Genomic DNA, 19,432 nt, shown 5'->3' with positions numbered 1-19,432 from the left:
AGTCATTATAATGTAGACGAGTCACATGATGCCGGGAAGCAAATGGCTAATTTGGACATTTTCACTTAGTGGTGTATTCACTTTTGTTGCCAGCAGTTTGAACTTTAAGAGCCGTGTGTTATTTTGGTAGCTTTTGAGAGGTATCTCTTTATCACCATACGACACAAAATATGATACAAAATTGGTCACATCAGGCGACCAATCAGATCCGCAGGAGGTATTCCAAAGAAAAGGCGCTTTTTACCTTTGTGACATGATCTTGTAGGCGTCCGGCAGGTAGCATCTGGTGTTCTCCATCTGCGCCGGGTCGGCGTCACAGATCTTGTCATCGGTGCGCCCGTAATTGGCACTCTCGATCATGATGACGTCGGTGCCCGGGCAGCGCAGCTCGATGGGGTAGCCTTCGCACGACAGCTCCCGACGCACCACCGCCATGGGGATGGGTGCGCGGCTGAAGGCTGTGGGGTGAACAAAAGATGTGGTGAAGCAGCATATGGCTCGCCCCGTCCTCCTTGTTCTAAGTTACTAAGTGGACATGTGACACTGTGCACAGGGTTTTGTTAGAAACTTCACGCACGCACGCACTCATGCACGTACGCAAACTGGTCAAAAAGCAAACAGTGCTTTTTGAGGCGTTCCGACAAAAGAAGGTGCTTATTATGGTGTCATTTCGATTTGTTTTACTCATCATTCTAATAAGGCAGCCGAGTGCTTCCGCCATTGAAAATATAGTGGCTCAACAATAATTGGATTCACTTTGTATTGGGGGGGACAATGAAAGCCATCAATTATCTGACGCTTAATGGCGATGTTTAATGACACCCCTCGTTGAAGAAATCGGGACAAACTTTGCTGAGAGTGCTGCTTTGACAAATAAAAAGCGAATGTATGCCACCAATCATGTTTTTTTTGTCACTTTTTGGAGAAAGAATAAAAAATGATGCATGATTACATTTTTTAAATAACCAAAATATTAGTGGCAAAATATTAGAAGCACCTCTGAGTGAATTGCTGTACATTTGTACAGTTTTTGGATGGTTGCTTTTTTTTTTTGTGTGTTGTTTAATGTGGATAAATTTGATATGACTACCAGAGCTGAATTTTTAATAATTGTCACATGTGTAAGTTTCCTAAACATTTGAACCACATTTTGTCCTTCGCCTGTGGCAAACATAACCAAAATATTTAAAGATTCTTCTCATAGGGTATACGGGGAGCTTTTTTTTTCTTTTCCTGGGGCAACTTTTAGAAAGTCCTCCAAGAGTTATGGAACAATTTCTCTAATATTTTTATTTTGCCCCACTTCTGTTGCCAAAAAAGCATAAAGCAGTGCAGCTAATCCCAACACGATCGTTAAAAAAAACACGAGGGCAGGAGGCTGTCATCATTGGCACCATCAGCCGGCGCCCCCCCCCCCCCCACGGAAGATGGTAGATGTCTCAGATTACCCGGTCAGTCCACAACTGTCGTGTAATTACGTCACCGATTGATAGGGTGGATGCGCGAGGGCCCATCAACTACTCGTGACGCTTCAACTCGATTGGCAGGGCTCCTTAGGTGCCAGGAAAATAAATGGTGCACTTCCCCCAAAAAAATGACCTCCCAAGGGGGGCTTTTATTTTCTTTAATAGGGATCATGGGCTGATTGTGTGCTGATTAACCCCGGAACTAAGTGGCCGTAACAATGACATTTAAAAGACCATCATTAGTAACAAAATAGGGGCCTTGTACTTCACTTCATTTTCTCGCACATGGAAATGTGTCCGAAAGGCGTTAAGGTCAGCCATCATCTGGATCTCTAAAATTGGAAGTTCCGGATGAACTGTAAAACACCGAGACTCATATTCCTTCATTTTGGTGTCAAATATTTTTGTTGAATTAAAAAGAAATGTAAATTTTACCGCAGTAATAAAATGTAGCCAGCTAAGACAACCGGGCCTGGGTGCGTGCGTGCGTGTGTGTATGCATATGCATCGGAACGACTTCATTGAATTAATGGAAGAAAGATGGAAGACAAAGGCAGGAGGAAGACAGGGGAGCTGATTCGACACGTCAACCGTCCAGACGGGACCCGCCCCCACGACGAGTGATTCATCGGATTCGATTAGACCAATGGGAGCCCGTCACACCCACTTCCTGGTTTGCGGCATTATTAACCGAAGTAGCTCATTTGCAAGAGTACTTTGAAAGAAGGGGTCTTTGAATCGTACGCTTTTTCAATAATGCATGAGGGATTATTTATCTCCAAGTGAGAAACAGTTCAGGCAAATTGTTCTCCCAAGTAAATGATGTTTACATTTGGCCTCGGGCAACACGACTCTCAAAGGCTTTTACACCAAGCAGAAAATTAACTGAAGTGTCACATAGAAAGGATGGAAAAACTGCATGCCATGATTGCACAATAATAACTTATTTCTCGAAAGCCCCTATACGCCACGATCGGTTTTATTCCAATTATTTGAACGCTATTGTGAAACTGTACACACCTGGCTATCATCGGACAACAGTGATATCAATGCTGGATGTTTGATTTTGTATCGCAACGGATGATTATTTATTATGTGTGGGTTACTATTTGATATCTCTCTTGAAATGTTATCACTATTTTACCAACCTTTAGCCGTACATATTTGCTTCTAAAGGGATATTTGAGGGAAAACTGATACTCTGGTGGGCCAAGTATCAATATCACAATTTTAATAATGTGCAACTTAACAGTGTATATTTGGTTTTCATTGGAAAGCAGCGATACTTGGCACTGTATCAAAACAGATGCTAAAATGCGACAGGTGGGCTGAGTATCGCCTTTACACTTTTAATATTTTACAGATATTTGACAACTTTACATCATGAGTTTTATTGGACAATATTTGAGAATGATCATTTGACACTGTACCATAAAAAACAATGATACAATATTAGGGTTGGAAATATTGATATCATAGTATTGGTCCATAAATATATCAGTATTTTTCCTCAGACGGCAGCACTATTTGATGCTGGAAAATGTTTCCGTATTGTAACGTAAGTACGAAACAAGGGACGGAACGATTATCAAGCTCCTGAAGTCTTTTTTTTTCCTCTGTATTTTCTGTAACTGCACGTCGTGCTGCAAAAGCGCAGGATAAAAAAAGTGGGGAAGCTTTTGAGGAGAAAAGTCACAAATATCCCAAATTGGGCAAGGCCGTGCGCTGTGAGAAACGCCCGCCTCGTAGCGCTTGCATTTCCACCAAGGGCGCCGCGGCTTGACCTCGCCGTCGATACCCGTCCTCATTAAACACCGCTGGGGCCGATACCCGGCGGCAGGAGCGATTTAAACGGCATCACTCAGCGCTTTCTCAGCGCCGAGGAGATGTTAATTCATTTATCCGGGAAGATATATATGCGAGGCGCCTATAAAACACGCAGGTGTTTAACCCCACCCTGCCACCCGCCACGTCGCTGTCAATCATCGCACGAGGCGCGCGACTTCTGACAGCAATTTGGCGATGTAACGCGGTGACAACAGATGCCGCGGGCCGCAAGGGCCATTTTTCCCCACTCCAAATATCAAGCTGGTATTGATTTTGCATCCATTATAGAAGGGCATAAAAACAGAAGGGATTTGTAGGTGGCGTGCCAAATGGAGGTGTTATTGGGAAGTGGGATTTTCACGTACAAGACTGTATCCTCATATTGTGCCACAAATAAATGCCTCCCTCAAATAGATGCCTCCCTCTTCCCGCCAGGAAAGAAAAAGACTACCTCTGTTGCAAACACCGTTGCGTAACAAAACAGCAGCACCTACCATAAATCACTCCCAGGTTCTCATATGCCAGATAAAAATATATATTGGCACGGACTTGCGGTTGTTCATTTTTGTTTGTCGGGAGCCCTCAGGGCAGGGGGGATGCGGGGGATCCATAATGATAATCCCCCCCAAATATTTAAAGACTTTTTTTGAGTGAGTCAGGATCAATTGAAGTAGGCTCGGGATTAAAGTGAATTCCCGTCAAGAAGGGAGCGTCCTCAAAGTGACACCTCTTCAAGGGCAAACTGTTAGTGGCTATACAAGCCCAGACTTTTTCCCCTCTGCCGCTTTGTGTGGCCTTGCCGTGACATTTATTACATCAGCATGCGGATTTAAGCATATGATGAATCCACCCCGGCTCGGATGAATTGCATGCCTGTCGAGGCAATATTTTCTAGAATACTGTCATTAAATGCCGGCTGATGGCTTCATTCCGTGCAATGGAAAGCAGTCTTGGAATGCATTTTGGATGCTCACTAGCCATTGCCGTGAATGCTCATCTCTCAGTATTGACAATATATGGTGTGATACACAACAACGTTAGCGTGATCATCTGTTTCTCAGCACTGGCAGTTCATGTGAACGTTCGCCTTTTGGTATTCTCGCATTACCTTTTTAGTACAGTAAGTAACTAATAATATTAGGAGTAATGCTCGTCTCTAGGCGTTCGCAAAATACATTTTTGAGATGCAATATCAGTGTGAATGGTTGTCCCTGAGATTTCACGGTACATTTTTGGAGCTCCATGGCAGACTGACTAACCGTCTCTGCATTCTCACAGTGCACATTTGACACTCAATAGTATTAGCGAAAAAGCCGGTCTCTCAGCATTTTCACTTTTTGGGCACAATGCGTTGTATCGCCGCTTTCACGATTAGCTTCAATCCTTGTGTCTTAGCATTGTCACAATAAAGGGTGTTTTTCTCGCGCAACAGCATTAGCATAAACGCTCGTCTTTGAGCATTCTCACAATGCATTTTAACACCCTGCGGCATCAGCACTAATGCTCATCTCTCAGCACTTTCACAATCCATTTCCAAGGCACACTACCAACCGTGTGAGTGACTCTCTCTCAGCATTCACAATTACCCTGAGCGCTCATGTCTCAGCCCTGCCACAACATTCTTACCACATGGTTCTGAGACCTAATTATAAGAACGATAATAACAACAACAGCAATAATAATACCAACAATAATAATAATAACAGTGGGCTTTGGTTTTCCCCACTTTCAGCGCATTTAGATGCAAGTATAATGTGGCGCTGCTTCCGTCCATAGTCGCTGTGCTCGGAGAGTCACCTACTTGTCACAACACAACATGGCACGCCTCACTGGGCTCTCCAAACAACTCCGGTGCACCGCTCCCCCCCCCCCCCGACCCCGCTCTCAAATATTGGTGCACAGATAAATCATTTGATTAATTGATCAAGTCAATTAGGCAAATTCAAGGACGCCTTTGAGAAGATGGAAGAATTCAAAGTGGATTGTGGGGATGCAGCTGTGACCACAAATGCCGCAGTGTAAAGCACAAATATGGAATCATAGGACTTGAAAACAACCATTGGTTGTTGGTCTCTTTACCAAATTGAGGAGATTATTGTCGAAAAAAAAAGAAACTTTAACCTACTTCATGAATAAGAAGACAAGATGAACATCGTTACATTGCGTTACAACCATTGGTTGTCATTAGGATCACCTGCTTTATGGCTCCGTGTGCTAGTGTACGAGCTAACAGGAATGCTGAGAACCGAACTTGAATGGAGAGGGAAAAGAGGAAAAATTACACTGAACTCATTACTTCAGTCTAAATTGTTCATGATGTTCTCTGCGCATTTACAGAATGAATATTTGATGCTTAATTGCATTCGTGTAAATGCTTGCAATCGCTCATCTATCAGCAATGGCAATTAATGTGAAATGTTGCTCTCCCAGCATTCTCACGGCACATTTTTGATCCCGAATTCTTGTTCATCCTCTTTGACAAGATATTTTGTGACACACGATATGATTAGTGGGAATGTTTGTCACCCAGCATTCACAATTAACATGGCTACCTCTCTCAGCATTCACACTACACTTTTGACGCTCAACATCTTAGCGAGAGTGCTTATCTGCATTCACAATTAGGGTGAATCTTCATCTCTCAGCATTCACAGTATGATATATGCTCGTTTCTCAGCATTCTCAAAAATACATTTTTAAGGCACAAGACCATTAATGTACGGTTATTTCTCTGCATTCACAACCAGCGTGGATTCTTGTCCCTCAGCATTCACGCATTACATGTTTGACATTCAATGGCATAAGTGAAAATTCTTCTCTCAGCATTGTATATGTATACAATACATTTTTGAGGCACAAAACCATTTGCGTATATGTGTTGCCCGTCATTTCACAATTGCTATGAATGCTTACCTCGCAGCATTCACACAATACTTTTTAATGTTTTTAGACAATACCATTAGTGTGTATGAGTGTCTCTCTGCAGTTGCAACAAGAGTGAATTCTAGTTTCTCAGCATTCTCCCCCCCGACGATCAAGAGGCACAAAACCATTAGAACGAATGATTGTCTCTCAGCCTTCTCACAATACAATTTTCAGACATAATGCCATCAATGTGAATGAGTGTCTCTCCGCAGCCACAATTAGTGTGAATGCTCATCTCTCGGCATTACAATTTTGACACACAATATTGGTTTGCTATTGACGGCAAGCTGTAATACCCTTTGAGTAACGTGATCGCTTTGAATTCATTGTCATGGCCCTCATGTTACAACAGGGTGTGCTTTTGTCATTAGCGCAGAAACCAATAGGGGGTGCTAATAAGTGGAGGACGTGATCCATTTACATCTGCTCCGTCTCAGATTGCGCCAGGCGGTATTAGGCGGAAAGAATATCAAATCTATCCCGGAGCCTTTTACATGCGCACGACACATGATTAATGTGCCTGCTGTTTGCCGCATTGATTTTTCTATTGTTATTCACTGTGACCAAAAACAATAGCGCAGTGGGGGGGGGGGGGGGGGGGGGGGGGCGTAGGTGATGGCTGCTTTACTTGTGTGTGTTTCAACCTGGTGAAAACATTTTTTTTTTTTTCGCTTGTCCCTGTCTGACTTATGTTGCTACCCTCAACCCTAACCCTAACCTATACACGCCCCAACGCACGTCCATTCTTGCAGACAAAAGGGGGCCTATGGATCCCAAAGTAGGCCAGCATTCTCCGGCGTACGCCTCTCAGGGGAAACGTCAAGGTGGAGGAATAACCCTCTGCGGCTGCACAATTGCTCTATCATAATAATGCACGTACAGTGCTTGCCTCTCAGCATTACGACAATGCATTTTGGAGGAAAACTTTCAATGGGAATTGCTCGTCTCACCATTCAGACAAAATAGTTGTTGTGATGCAAAACAAAAGTCTGAATGCCAAGAATGTGCCATTTTTGTACAACATTAGTGTTCAAGTTCATCATTCAAACCAGCTTTTCTACACAAAATAACAGCAGGGATGCTGGTCTCTCAGCATTCAGGCAATACATTTTAGATGCAGAATAATAGCAGGAAGGCTTCTTAAAATTCAGCCAATGCAAAAATTATGAGACGGCCATGCTTTCTTGGATTTCTTGTTCATTCTAATGTCTGGTGCCACTAAAAACGTATCAAGTGACTAACTGACACAAGAGAAAACGTGGAATGCCTAAAAGCACCGTTTTTGGCAGTGCAATGCCATAGATATTGATGTAAAAACTCTTATGAGCTGTTTTTGTTGTGATTAACATATTGGTCCAAACAAACAACAAACCAAAAACACCACAAGTGCTATGGTTTGCCTCTCAACATTCAAACTGTACGTTTTTGACACAAAATAAATGTGGAAATACATTTTTTTTTTAGCATTCCTCACTATGAACTTGGGGTGCCCATAACAGTGTGTACGCGTCTCTCTCGGCACAATCATGATACATTTTTTAGATGCAAAGTAACAGCAGGAATGCTTGTCTCAGCATTCAGACTTAGTAAAACCGTTCATGAACATACCCAGAGCAGCTGGAGCAAAGAGGCTGGCGAGGACTAGCAGGCGTGCGGTCCACATGGCCTCCCCCTCGTACCGCCCGCTGCTCAAGTTGGAATTCAGCACTCAGGCCTTCAGGTCCAAAAGCAGAGTGATGGGGTGCTTGTTGCTCTTTGGTGCTACTTGCACCGCTACCCGCTGATGTCCGAAGCCTCCTGGGGAGAAAAATACGAATGCACGTCAAATGGAGTGTATGTATACACAACAGAGGGATTAGCATTATGTTATGGTTTGGATTGATAGAGTTAAGGGTTGGGTTTTGGAGGTAAGGCGTACGGGTAAGTATGTAGAATGAGGGCAAGGGTTAGGTGCTAGATCAGGGTTCTGTTACGTTACGTTATGTTTAGGGTTATGATGGAGTTCAGTGTTAGGTTAGGTCAAAGAGCAAAACCTCTCATCCTTCTACCCCTAAAATTAAATCCCTTTTGTCCGGTGTTAGGTTCAGGTTATGGTGTATGGTTAGCCTTAGGTGTTGAATTAGGTTTAGGGTTGGGTGTTGGGTTAGGATAAGTGTTATGTTTCAGTTTGGGGTTCAAGTTAGGGGCTAGGTTTTGGTGGTCAGAGAGAGATGTGATTGACTAAAGTAAATGTTTGGGCTAGGTTTAAGCGTTATGGTTGAGAGTTAGGGTTAGAGTAAGGTTGAGGGTTTGGTGTCAGAAGTATGATAGGGGTTAACAAAAATAATCGCGGAATAATATGAATTTCAGTGAGCTCTTGACATACAGTACATATAAATTCTCCGTATTTATACAAGGAGGAGGTTACACTGGTTGGTGGTCTATAATCTGATGAGCTAGCCCCCATTAGTGGCATATACTGTCGCATGATCTCCAATGATTAGGCCCTCTATTATCCAAAAGCAGACACAATCTGCTGTAAAACCATAATCCGTGCAAAGTGATGCAAGGCAAAGGACCGCAGACCCAATCCCAACTGCATTGAAGAGAGGAATTTTCCAATGGGGGAGGCCTCATATTAGCCCACGGGCAATAGCTTCACCGCCCCCCTGCTCTATATACTCGAGACATGTCGGGGCAATGATTGCGCTGGCATGTAACCATTTTATAATCCTAATCCCGACTATTTCCCAAATCCGAGATTAGTGTAATCAGATTGTTTATGTTGGAGATAATAAAGGTCTTATGAAGAGGGCAGCTATCATGAATCCAAGGTGCACCACTTAAACCTGCTCCTGTTTGACCATTGGAGGACTTTATCAATGATTTGCGCAACTCCATTTCAGCGACAGCGTGGAATAGCTGGTAAGGATTAAAGGTTTTAGGGTTAGTTTAAGAGAATTTAGGGTTTCGGGGTTAGTGTTTAAGGACTAGGTTTCGGATGTAGGTTTTTGGATATAGAGTTAGGGTTTCCAGTTAGGTTTAGGGTAGAGTGGATAAGAGTTGGGGTATTGGGTAAGGGTATATGGTCAGGATTAGTGTATATTATATAAAATTTGGGTTTTGGGTTAGGTTAGTGTGTGTATTTATATATATATATATATATATATATATATATATATATATATATATATATATATATATATATATATATATATATATATATATATACACATACATATACATACACATCTACATACACATCTACATATATATACATACACATATAAACATAAATTAGGATTACATCAAGGATATAAATTTTGAGTATATAGTTAAGGTATAGAGTTATGCTGAAGGTATACTACATTAGGTTTAGGATATGTGTTTTGGGTGTAGGAACCTTGTTCTTTTCAGATATCAGGAATATACAGTACAATGCAGACTGTCGGCAGAGAAATGCCACTTAAAAAAGTCTAGTCTATCAGAGTAGTTAATTTGCCCCCTAAATAAATGAAAACAAGTACAGGAAGTAGCACCCGCTGCCAAGTGAGAACATCATAAAATATATATTTACGAGAGCAGCTTGGACGAGGTTTAAAAAAAAAGGAAAAAAAAACAAGATAGTAGTCAAGGAATGCCAACGTGTCTTGTATTCCTGAAGGAGTCTCGTGTGATACATTACGGCACTGACGTTTCAAGGGTACTTGGAGTGAGGGGGTTTTAAGATAACTCCCTTAGATGCTATGGCCAACGTTTAGCAAGTCCAGCGACGCCTCTTCAGCATCATCACGGAGACTACTTTATCACAGTGCACTATTGGCAAAGTCATTTTTTCTGATATGACATGATAGTTACTTGCGAAACAGCATATATTTGGCTTTCCCATTGCTTCGAAGGTACTAAAATGGACCCTTTGAAATCAATTTGTTCAAACGAGGCCTGATATATACACATTGCCCCATTTAGGTTTAGAGCGCTCAATACAAGAGGTTCAGTCTCTATAGACCAGTTGAAACCTGACCAGTTCAGGCAAGACCAAATGCTCACACTGAGCGCCTCAGATTTGTAAGATTGAGCCAAGACATCCGATCAGCTAATTGCTCTGGAACTGGGTAAAATTGGCTCTTCCCATTACTCTAGAAACACAAAACTAAACACTAAACACGAGACATTCCTACCCTTGATTATCCATTTGCTGTGGAACTGGATGAATCTGGCATTAAACATGAAAAACTGATTTAAACAAAGCCTGGTGAGTCATTTTGCTTTGTTGCACCCTGAGAGATGGCTTTTCAATGAAGAAACATATTACAAAAAAAAAAAAAATCCGCCCTAAAAAAATGAGAGAAATGTCGCATACCTTTTGCATATATTTTTCATATTTAAATACACAACTATAAATTTACATATTGGCCACCGTGCTCTTAGTGTGACACAAATGTTCTGTGGACAGAGTTTCCGGAGCTTGAGGACAAAAGAGAGCTTTCATTCGCAGAGAAGCCATGCTACAACAATAGCAAAGCCCAGACATGTTAACTCAATCCTCAGCGCTATCTGATGGGGTCACTTACTCACACTCACACACCCCCACACCCACGCACACACGCACGCATACGCACGCGCACACATGGTCTTTGTAGTCACACCCTCCTAACATGTTGTAATGAAGTGGGATCGCGTTCCAATGACTGATGCCTATCTTGCATGGGCGTGGGCTATCGCAGGAGCTAGTGTGCATTTATGCAAATGAGGTGTATAATGAAGGTTCATCTGTGGCAGCGTTCTCATAGGTTTTGATTGATGAGCACTCGCCAAGGGAAATCTTCAGCGCTCGGTGATTAAAACCAAGACGGTCAGATATGAAATTTTGGGTGGGGCTTGAAGTGACAAATTGTTGAACACACAGGACATTATTTCAAACTCATCTTACAATATCACTCCAAAAAATAAATAGCTTCGAGATTGATATAAAAGAAAAAAAAAAGAAGCACTCTTTCGCCATTATTTGTCGCCATTTTGCAAACCATAAAAATATTATTTACAACTTTCCTGTTAACCATTTTATTACAATTGTAACTCCGTGCTGGATACAGAAGATACTCAATTCTTAAATATATGAACAGCGAATTTTGTGAAATTGACAACGAGAAACATTTGGGTAGTGTATCAATTACTCTGTTTTCCAGTATTGGAAGCGGGGCTCTTCCCCTCTGTTTACTGCATTCTTTATCTTTAGTTAGAACTACTGTAACTTCCATAGCCAATACCACCTGATCAGCTGTTAACTTCCACCACTGCCACTAAGAACTTTTTCTATACCTTGACAAGTTTACCACCGGCTTTTCACATTCAGGGCAATACAGACAGGCAAATAGGCATGAATAAATGAGTTTTTCATTGCCGAAGAGGTGAGAGTTGACTGAATTGGAAAGCAGAAGATGAATAGGCCGTGACATCCCCGAAGCTTGACAACGTGAGCAGCAAGGCATCCATTCACACAATTGGCTCCCCGCGAAGGACCCCGACACAGCCAGCCAGTGACAGGCAGATAATAGCGCTAACTTTAGCCTGCGCGCTCACCGACTGGTCCTTCATGATCAGCCTCTTGAGTGTGACTGATGGCTCGGCTTAAGTAATGGGACCGCCCAAACGTCCGCTACCCCCTCCCCCCCCCCCCCCCAACAACCAAACCCTCCTACTCCTGAGCACAACCTGAGCCACGAGAGGAAAGGACACATATAAAACGACAAGATGCACAGCGGGGATTACCGCACATCACACTGGCTCAAGGTGGGCCTGGTTACCACGGCAACCCGTGCTTGTCTGCCATTTATGCGTACTCTGCCCTCGACTGAGGAATTTGGGTAATTTAAGATGGCGAAACCTGTGTGACCCCAGCATGTATGGATTTAACCGTCAATATATTGCAGAGCTGTTGTGCCGACGCAAGCAGTTTTTTACGCAGATCGGGTTGGCCAGCATTGGCAGGGTTATTGGTATGATGGATGATCGGCCTGGCAAAACACGACCTTACCCATGTCGGCACGACGGACACGTACTTCTTGAGGCGCGGTAAAGTCGGTCAGCAACATAGAGCCTGCTTGAAACAGGACTAGCTCAGGCATTTGCGGAAACTAAATTTGGCCATTTTGCTTTGGCCCAGAGTCACTTAGACCACTCGAAATCTGATAATCGAGTCTACACCAAAACACTGCCCACTAAAACATTCATGAGGTACAACTCAAGTAGTTTCTTTCTATGGTTATCTTTTGCTCTGGAACTGTGTGAATTAAGACTTTTCTCCACTGCTCCAGAGTCCCTTAATTGGACCACTTAAAACCTGACAAGCAAGTCTAGATTACAACACTGCCAACCCCTTTTAAAATCTTGTATGGTAGGAAATGAGCATTGTCATTCTGATCAGCCCATTACTTTGGAGCAGTGTTAATCTGACCTTTTTCGGTTGCATTAGAGTTACTAGCTGGACCACTTGAAACCTGACAAGCTAGTCTAGACCACAAGACTGCCTCCCAAAAGGTTCTTAACTCGCTCACTGCCAGGCATTTTCAGACCCTCTTTTACCCTAACGTTTGAAAAAAAAATCCTGGGATTGAATGGCTAAACTGTGAAAAGACATGTAAATTCGTCGATGGCAGTGAATGAGTTCAAGTACAAACTAGGCAGTTTAACCGAGATATCGCTCAGATCTGGTACAGGCTGAATTTCTGAGCGGCTCCAGAGTGACTTAGAAGCAACAGAGGGCTGTTTCCAAAGTTGAGTTTCACACTTGTATTTTTTTTTTTTTGTAAGCTTATTTGTATTTGACTTCAGGTCTCAATTTCCTCCTGACTAACACCACATGCATAATTTTCCACTTCATTCCCAGTCAGATTTGAGGAGGAGGAGGAGGAAAAAGCAATGACACAAACACACACGCACAGACATCAATTTCAGCTCGGCGCCTGCGTCCGCACTACACCAATGTCAATAGCACTGATCCCAACAGCGCGTTGCATTTCAATATCATTATCTGATGCCGTGCACAAAATCTAATGAAATCTTTAAAACAGGAATTGCACAGCGTCCTCAGCCAGGCGATACGCTCAATCCAGAAGTGATTACCACGTTAATACCACCTTCCATCTGCTCACTGGGACTTTTTTGGGGGGGCTCAAAACAATATAGAAATAAACCATAAGAACCAAGTAGATTCATTTCAATGGCATTGCCCAAATATTTTAAGCCATGCACCCTTTCCACAGCCCATACAGAGATGACGCACCCCAACTCCGACGCGTACGTCGTCAAATCAAAGGCCATTTGGAGTCAACAAAGGCCTTAGATGCACCTCCCACAATCTCACGGCTGTAGTTGGGGAAAACAGAGATGACACACCACCCGACTCGGAAACAACATAGAAAAAAAAGTTCGTTTGGAGTCGATGTTGTGTTTAAGGCCCAAAAAATTCCAACACACCCCTATGGGGTGCGCACGCCGCCGTTTGGGAATCCTGCTTCAATTAAGTTTTTGTAATCTCGAAAGTCAAGGTGAGGAAAAATTCAGATTTGAACTGAAGTGAACTCATTCAACTGCTGTCCAAGTTCATATTCGCCAACTGGATTCCAAGCGTTTAACGCCACTGACGTACATATTTGTCACGTACGTATCTCAGTGTGTAAGAGGCTCTCGCCCAGCTTGTCCGTGAAATTCGTGGTTCCAAACCACTGTGATGACAAACAGATCCCTGTAGATGGCGGCGTTGTATCACTTTGACTTTGAGATCAGCACAGCTTTTGAGTAAACCGAAACTGAACCTTTGTTCCTACTGATGATTACGAGAGAACGGAAAAGGTTCGAAAGAAACTTTTCCGGTAGGTTTTGGTTGGCTCGGTGTTTATATTGTGGCGGAACAAAATATTCTGTGGGTCTTGAAAGACCCAGCCAAAATGCTCTAAAACGGCTGGCAATATGGGGAACTCTGCTTTGAAAACGGCTACCAGTGAATGAGTAAAGAAAGACGTTCCCACACCACAATTTGTTTGACCTTTAAGAACCTTCTGCAATCTCATGGCTCCAGGTGAGCAAAACAGAGGTGACACACCTCTCTCCCAACCTGAAAAAAAAAATCAACTGAGGCCTTCCTGGTTGCTAACCTTTCTCCCAAAAGGCCCTCCTCCAGAAAACGCACAGATAATCATCTTTAATGGGGGGGGGTTTGTTTTTCTCCCCTCGAGCCACAGGGAAGAGGCGCCTGCCAAGCATGCGAGTGTCAAGAGCTCGCCGTACTCAGGAGGTGGGCTCTGGCAGTCCTCAGACGAGAAGTGAATGGAGTTTGATTGGTCTGGGCAAACATCCTCCTGGGGTACGTCTCGGAACAAAGACAGCAATAGACGCCTCTCTTGTCGAGGCAAATGCTCTCAGGGCTGCAGGAACAAAAAGAATCACCGCCGCCGGCCTCGAGGTGCCTGATCTTAGCGAGACCTCAAACACCCGATGATAGATCGCTTTGCTTCATGAATTCCGAGCAATTCTTTTTTTTTTCCTTTTTTTTTTTTTTCATCCCGGTGTCAACCAGGGTATGTTATATTTACTGTAAGCAGGACACAGCAGGAATTTTTCTCTTTTTTGTCAATGTTTTTTTTTTCACATCACAATTTTGTAATCAAAGCAGCACTTTAATTAGCGAACATTTGTTTGTTTTTACACCCATTAGTTAGTCCAGGGAGATGTGTAAAGAATACATTTAAAAAGTTTTCATACTTTTTTATATGTATTGTTTTTATGTCAATGTATTTAAGGGAGTGTTTCTTGTGCCAGAATCAAAGGAAAAAAGTCAAGAGAATAGCTTTTATGTGAAGTAATATGTTAGTTCGTCCAAGCCATGTAATAAAATTTAGGGCCATATTTATTTTTATATATTTAATTCATAAAATTAGTTTATTCACTTATTTCATAGTATTCCTAGGGTTAGGCCAGAATTTAATTGGGGAAAATGGCTTAATCACTGTTTATTTAGCAGATTTGTTTAAATCAATTGTCACGAGGAAGAATGTTTCTTGTACCAGTCTTAAATCAACTAAGTCAATAGAATATAAAGTAATGTGGTCATTTTTTCCGGTCACATATTTAATTAGGTTTTTTTAAACATTCATTAAGTTCATTAAATGTATTTATTTTAGTGTTAGGACCAGATTTAAATCAATTGAAATGAATGACTGAAATAAAAACATATCTCCATAATCTCATTTCTTGTAAATGTATTTCAGGGGTGAAACGTGAAATGTGGATTTTTTTTTTTTATGACAAAATGTAATGACTTCGATGAATCAACATCCATTTCAATGACATGACTATTTTTTTTTTTTTCATAAAAAAATACTCCACTGAAGAGTCTTGGTAAAAGCGTTTTACTTTACTGCGCAATAATCTAAAGCTGCACTGGCCCCAGGCTCAAAGAGAATGAGCCGAATTAGGCTCTTCTGTTACAGTCGCCGCCATTAAAAATGCACAACATGGATTGGGGTAAAGGATTTGGATTGATACAAACGAGGCTCTGAGGGATTAGACCGGAAAGAAAAAGACATGTAATCTTGTCCATGAGGGGGATATATACGGCGCCCCACGACATATTTTATTCCACGCCGAGTGGCTTCGATCACCAACGGAGTCCTCTGTCCAAGTCCTTAATCGCACTCTGGTACCGTTCTAGTCGTCCACTTGTGCCACAAACAACTGCTGGCCCACTCGAAGCGAGGGAGGCGCTAATTACCTCAACCCTCCCAAAAATGTGCACTCATTCATTTCAGTGAGAGTGTGGCCAAATAAATCAAAAAAAGAATGCAAATTCTGCAGAAATTGCATGTGAATGCTCAAGAGCTGATGATGAACGGAGAAGCTGTGGATTTAATTAATGAAATGTAATTATGTAAAATGTTGCCGTGCGACCTGAAGCCAATGTCAATGTCAGTCAGTCTCGCGGACAAATTCACTGGTTTATGTTTATCGAATAAACACTCGTTGGCAAAACCCCACCCTGTCTCCACTCACTGCTCATCATGCATACCACCGCCCACACATTCTGCGTCTGTCATTCACCAAGTGCTACGATGTAAGAATAGGTTGATTGTCATTTTACCACAAGGTGCAACAAAAGCACACCGCAACGACAGCCAGCGACGCTGACCGTTAAAGTACATGCACATGCATAAGATGTAATACCCTTCCATACCATCGGCGGCGGTAGTCACTATTTCTCATTGTTAGAAAAATCCAACCGGAAAGCTGTTGGCCGGGGGCTGATTATAACAACGTAAACAATGCATTCGGCTCTATTCTTCGCTCACCATGAACTCCCACGCGAAGTAAACCATCGCGTTCTTGACACGGTATTGTGAAATACTTACATTACTTACATTGTCAACCCTCGCTCTCGTACTTGTAAGAAGATTAAGGCAGCGGAGGCGTGCTCACTGTTTTTCCGCCTTTGTCACTTCACCTTGGCGCTCCGGGCGCTGATTTGCTAGCTAACAGCCAATCGGAGTGACCAAATGTCACGACTGGCGACGCCGATTCAACAAACGTAAACGCTCCCAAGACGCTTACAGGCGGGTTACGACACTACGACGGTGGCCGCTACACCAATCAGACGGCGCTTAAAGACGCAACGACGCTTAACGACCTCCGACGTCGGTTTGGTGCACCTGGGCCTTTACAGCACCCCACTTTTGCAGAGGAAAAGAAAAACAGCATAATCAGGATGGAGGAGGAAGAACAACCTCAGACAAAGCTCCTGTAAGAGGACCACAGTAGGGTTTATGGATTATTAATGAGTTATGTAACTTGTATATCACACTGTAGAGTTTGTTGTCTGTATTTACATTTCTTTTTATTTTAGCTTTGTTTAACTCCGCTGTGTACCGCCAGGTCGTCATGAGACTTCTTTCTCCATTTGCCTTACCTGGAAAAATAAATGTTAAACAAATAATTTTTTTTAAATGTGCTGGCCCTTCGGGCTTGGTAGTTTTTTGTTCTTCAGCCCCAACGTGCAGTCATCCCAGCGATAAATTGTCTAAAAACAAGCTCCCAAATTGATGCCGCTCGGGTCCCCACTCCCCCGACGGCTGCGACCCATCACTCATTTTCCAATCTCGTTGCGGGAGTATCCATCACACTTGATGGCGCCGCTCAACTTTGGAGATGGTAACAGACTTTTAGCGGGATGGGCTTTAATTCATCCCTTAATGAGACGTGCCTATCATTATTCTCGTGGAGAGAGGCTTTTTTTATGTCGCCGTTCAATTTGTCTGTCGAGGAGTCGCCAAACTATCCATTCAGAATTTGTCTCCACGCTTCCTGCCCCTCCCAGTGGGCATATTTGCCAGGAAATACGAGCGCCATCGTTGATGCCCTGCGCAGATGATGTTATTCCACTCACCAGCCTGAGGAGTCAGCTGTGTGTGTTGGACGTCTGTCAGAGGCACCTACCCCACCGCCCCTCCGCCGCCACCCCCACCAACAACTCCCTCCACCCGCGTCCAAACCAACTGGTCCAGGAATTCGGTGCCAGTCGTTTGGTCAAAGCGGTCTCTGCGCCATGTCCAAATTGAATGAGACTTTGGCACCCCTGAACGAGTGTCGTCGCTCTCCAAATTGCTTCATCTCTTTGTCGTGATCAAAATACAAAATCAGACCCTGAATCCACTTTTGCTTAGCTACGTGAAACCGCAGGCATACCAATCATGAGTAGAAATAGCAATAAGCTATGCCTGAAAAGACACGGGACGTCTGCCACGCAAAAACAAACAGTTTTTACATGAGAAATTCATGGACTCACGGTAAAATAATTCCATCCATGCATGTTTTGACCATGGGGCCAGCAACCTAAGCAGAGAAGCCCAAGGTTCGCTCTCCCCACCCATTTTATCTGGATGTACGCAGAGTACAGTCTCGCGAACTCGCCAAGTACGGTTTTCCGTTAAGAGCGTACTCGAGAAAGTATATCTAAAGTACGCTAGTCTCTTTGAAACGGCTGTGTACTTGTGAAACCCCCTGACTCTGACGTATTTCCATGATAGCAGCATGAAATGCATCTTGGGAAAATTGCCCACGGCCAAGTCTTCAAAAGTCACCCACGACGTATCCTTGGTTTAAGCTAGAAGACGAGAACAACATCCGGGCATTCTGTGCGTTCTCGGTTTATGCGTGCCTTCAATTGGAACAGTACTTGGGCGGACTTAGGACATTTCAAAAGATAACAAGGGCGTAAGAGACAAAAACACCAATTGAGAAACGGCCATATACTCTCTAGTGTGTGACTCGGGCTCATCCCTCCCAGTGGGACATGCCTGCAACACCTCACCAGGGAGGCATCCTAACCAGATGCCAGAGCCACTTGATCCAGCTCGTCTCGACGCGGAGGAGCAGAAGCTGTACTCTGAGGGCCGTTCCAGATGACACAGCTTCTCACCCTATCTCTGGGGAGACCCAGAACACCCTGCAGAGGAAACTCATTTCGCCCTCTTGTATCCGAGATCTTGTTCTTTCAGTCGTGACCCAAAGCTTGTGATCATAGGTGAGAGTGGGGACATAAATCGACTATCCAAGATATCCAATCCAATCCAAGATATTTAAACTGCTGCATTTGGGGCAAGATGTCATCCCCGACCCGGTGACCAAACCCTAACCCACAGTCAAAAAAAAAAAAAGCCCACGCAATGTATGTGTCCTGTAATTTATGTGATTGCTACTTTTGAAAATGTCTTCATGATTTCATTACTATTGTACAAGGTGACAGTTAGCTCACACAATAGAAATAAACAGAATGAAGCGGCAAAGCAATTCTCTTTTGGCCTGACCTGACCTGGAAGGAAGCGAGGAGTCGTTGTGACTCAAATTTCAAGAGCTCGGTTGCCACAGAAGCCAGTTTGCTCTTTTCAAAGCAGGAAACTGGAGGATTGTTTGACATTGTGTCACACCGCAATCAGATATGTTGGACATTGTTCCATCGGGAACACGCCGACGAGGCTGAAATCGCTCGGGGCGATTATGAAAAACTGGATTTACGCAGACACAGTTCTGTGGACACACCTGGATGGTCGGGGAGCAGTTTTATTCGCCTCTCCCCTAGGAAACATCTGCTTTAGGACTTTAAAAGACCATTTCACTCTGCCAGAGGCAAAATACTGTAGTCGAGCCAATTCGGGCCGAGGCGAAGATTTTAAGCTTATTTACTG

The 19,432-nt window shown here is 43.2% G+C and overlaps 1 protein-coding gene across 23 annotated transcripts in view; it reads right to left on the bottom strand.

Moving 5' to 3' along the window:
- LOC147151059 (adhesion G protein-coupled receptor L3) overlaps positions 1–19,432 on the bottom strand; it is a 129,110-nt gene that overhangs the window by 78,674 nt on the left and 31,004 nt on the right. For all 23 annotated transcript variants that reach the window (XM_086014345.1, XM_086014360.1, XM_086014274.1 and 20 more), the window contains exons 3-4: positions 7,827–8,015; positions 245–458 (exon numbers count right to left, since the gene is read on the bottom strand). In XM_086014345.1, the coding sequence (XP_085870471.1) occupies positions 245–458; positions 7,827–7,881 (269 nt within the window). In that variant the 5' untranslated portion in view covers positions 7,882–8,015. The remainder of the gene's footprint in view (positions 1–244; positions 459–7,826; positions 8,016–19,432) is intronic.

Source organism: Filicampus tigris, chromosome 2 (genome assembly GCF_054856515.1).
Source record: "Filicampus tigris isolate MCC_2025a chromosome 2, RoL_Ftig_1.0, whole genome shotgun sequence".
NCBI classification, from domain to species: Eukaryota; Metazoa; Chordata; class Actinopteri; order Syngnathiformes; family Syngnathidae; genus Filicampus; species Filicampus tigris.
The sequence above is the reverse complement of the archived record's forward strand: the minus strand, read 5'-3'. Positions and strand labels throughout refer to the sequence as shown.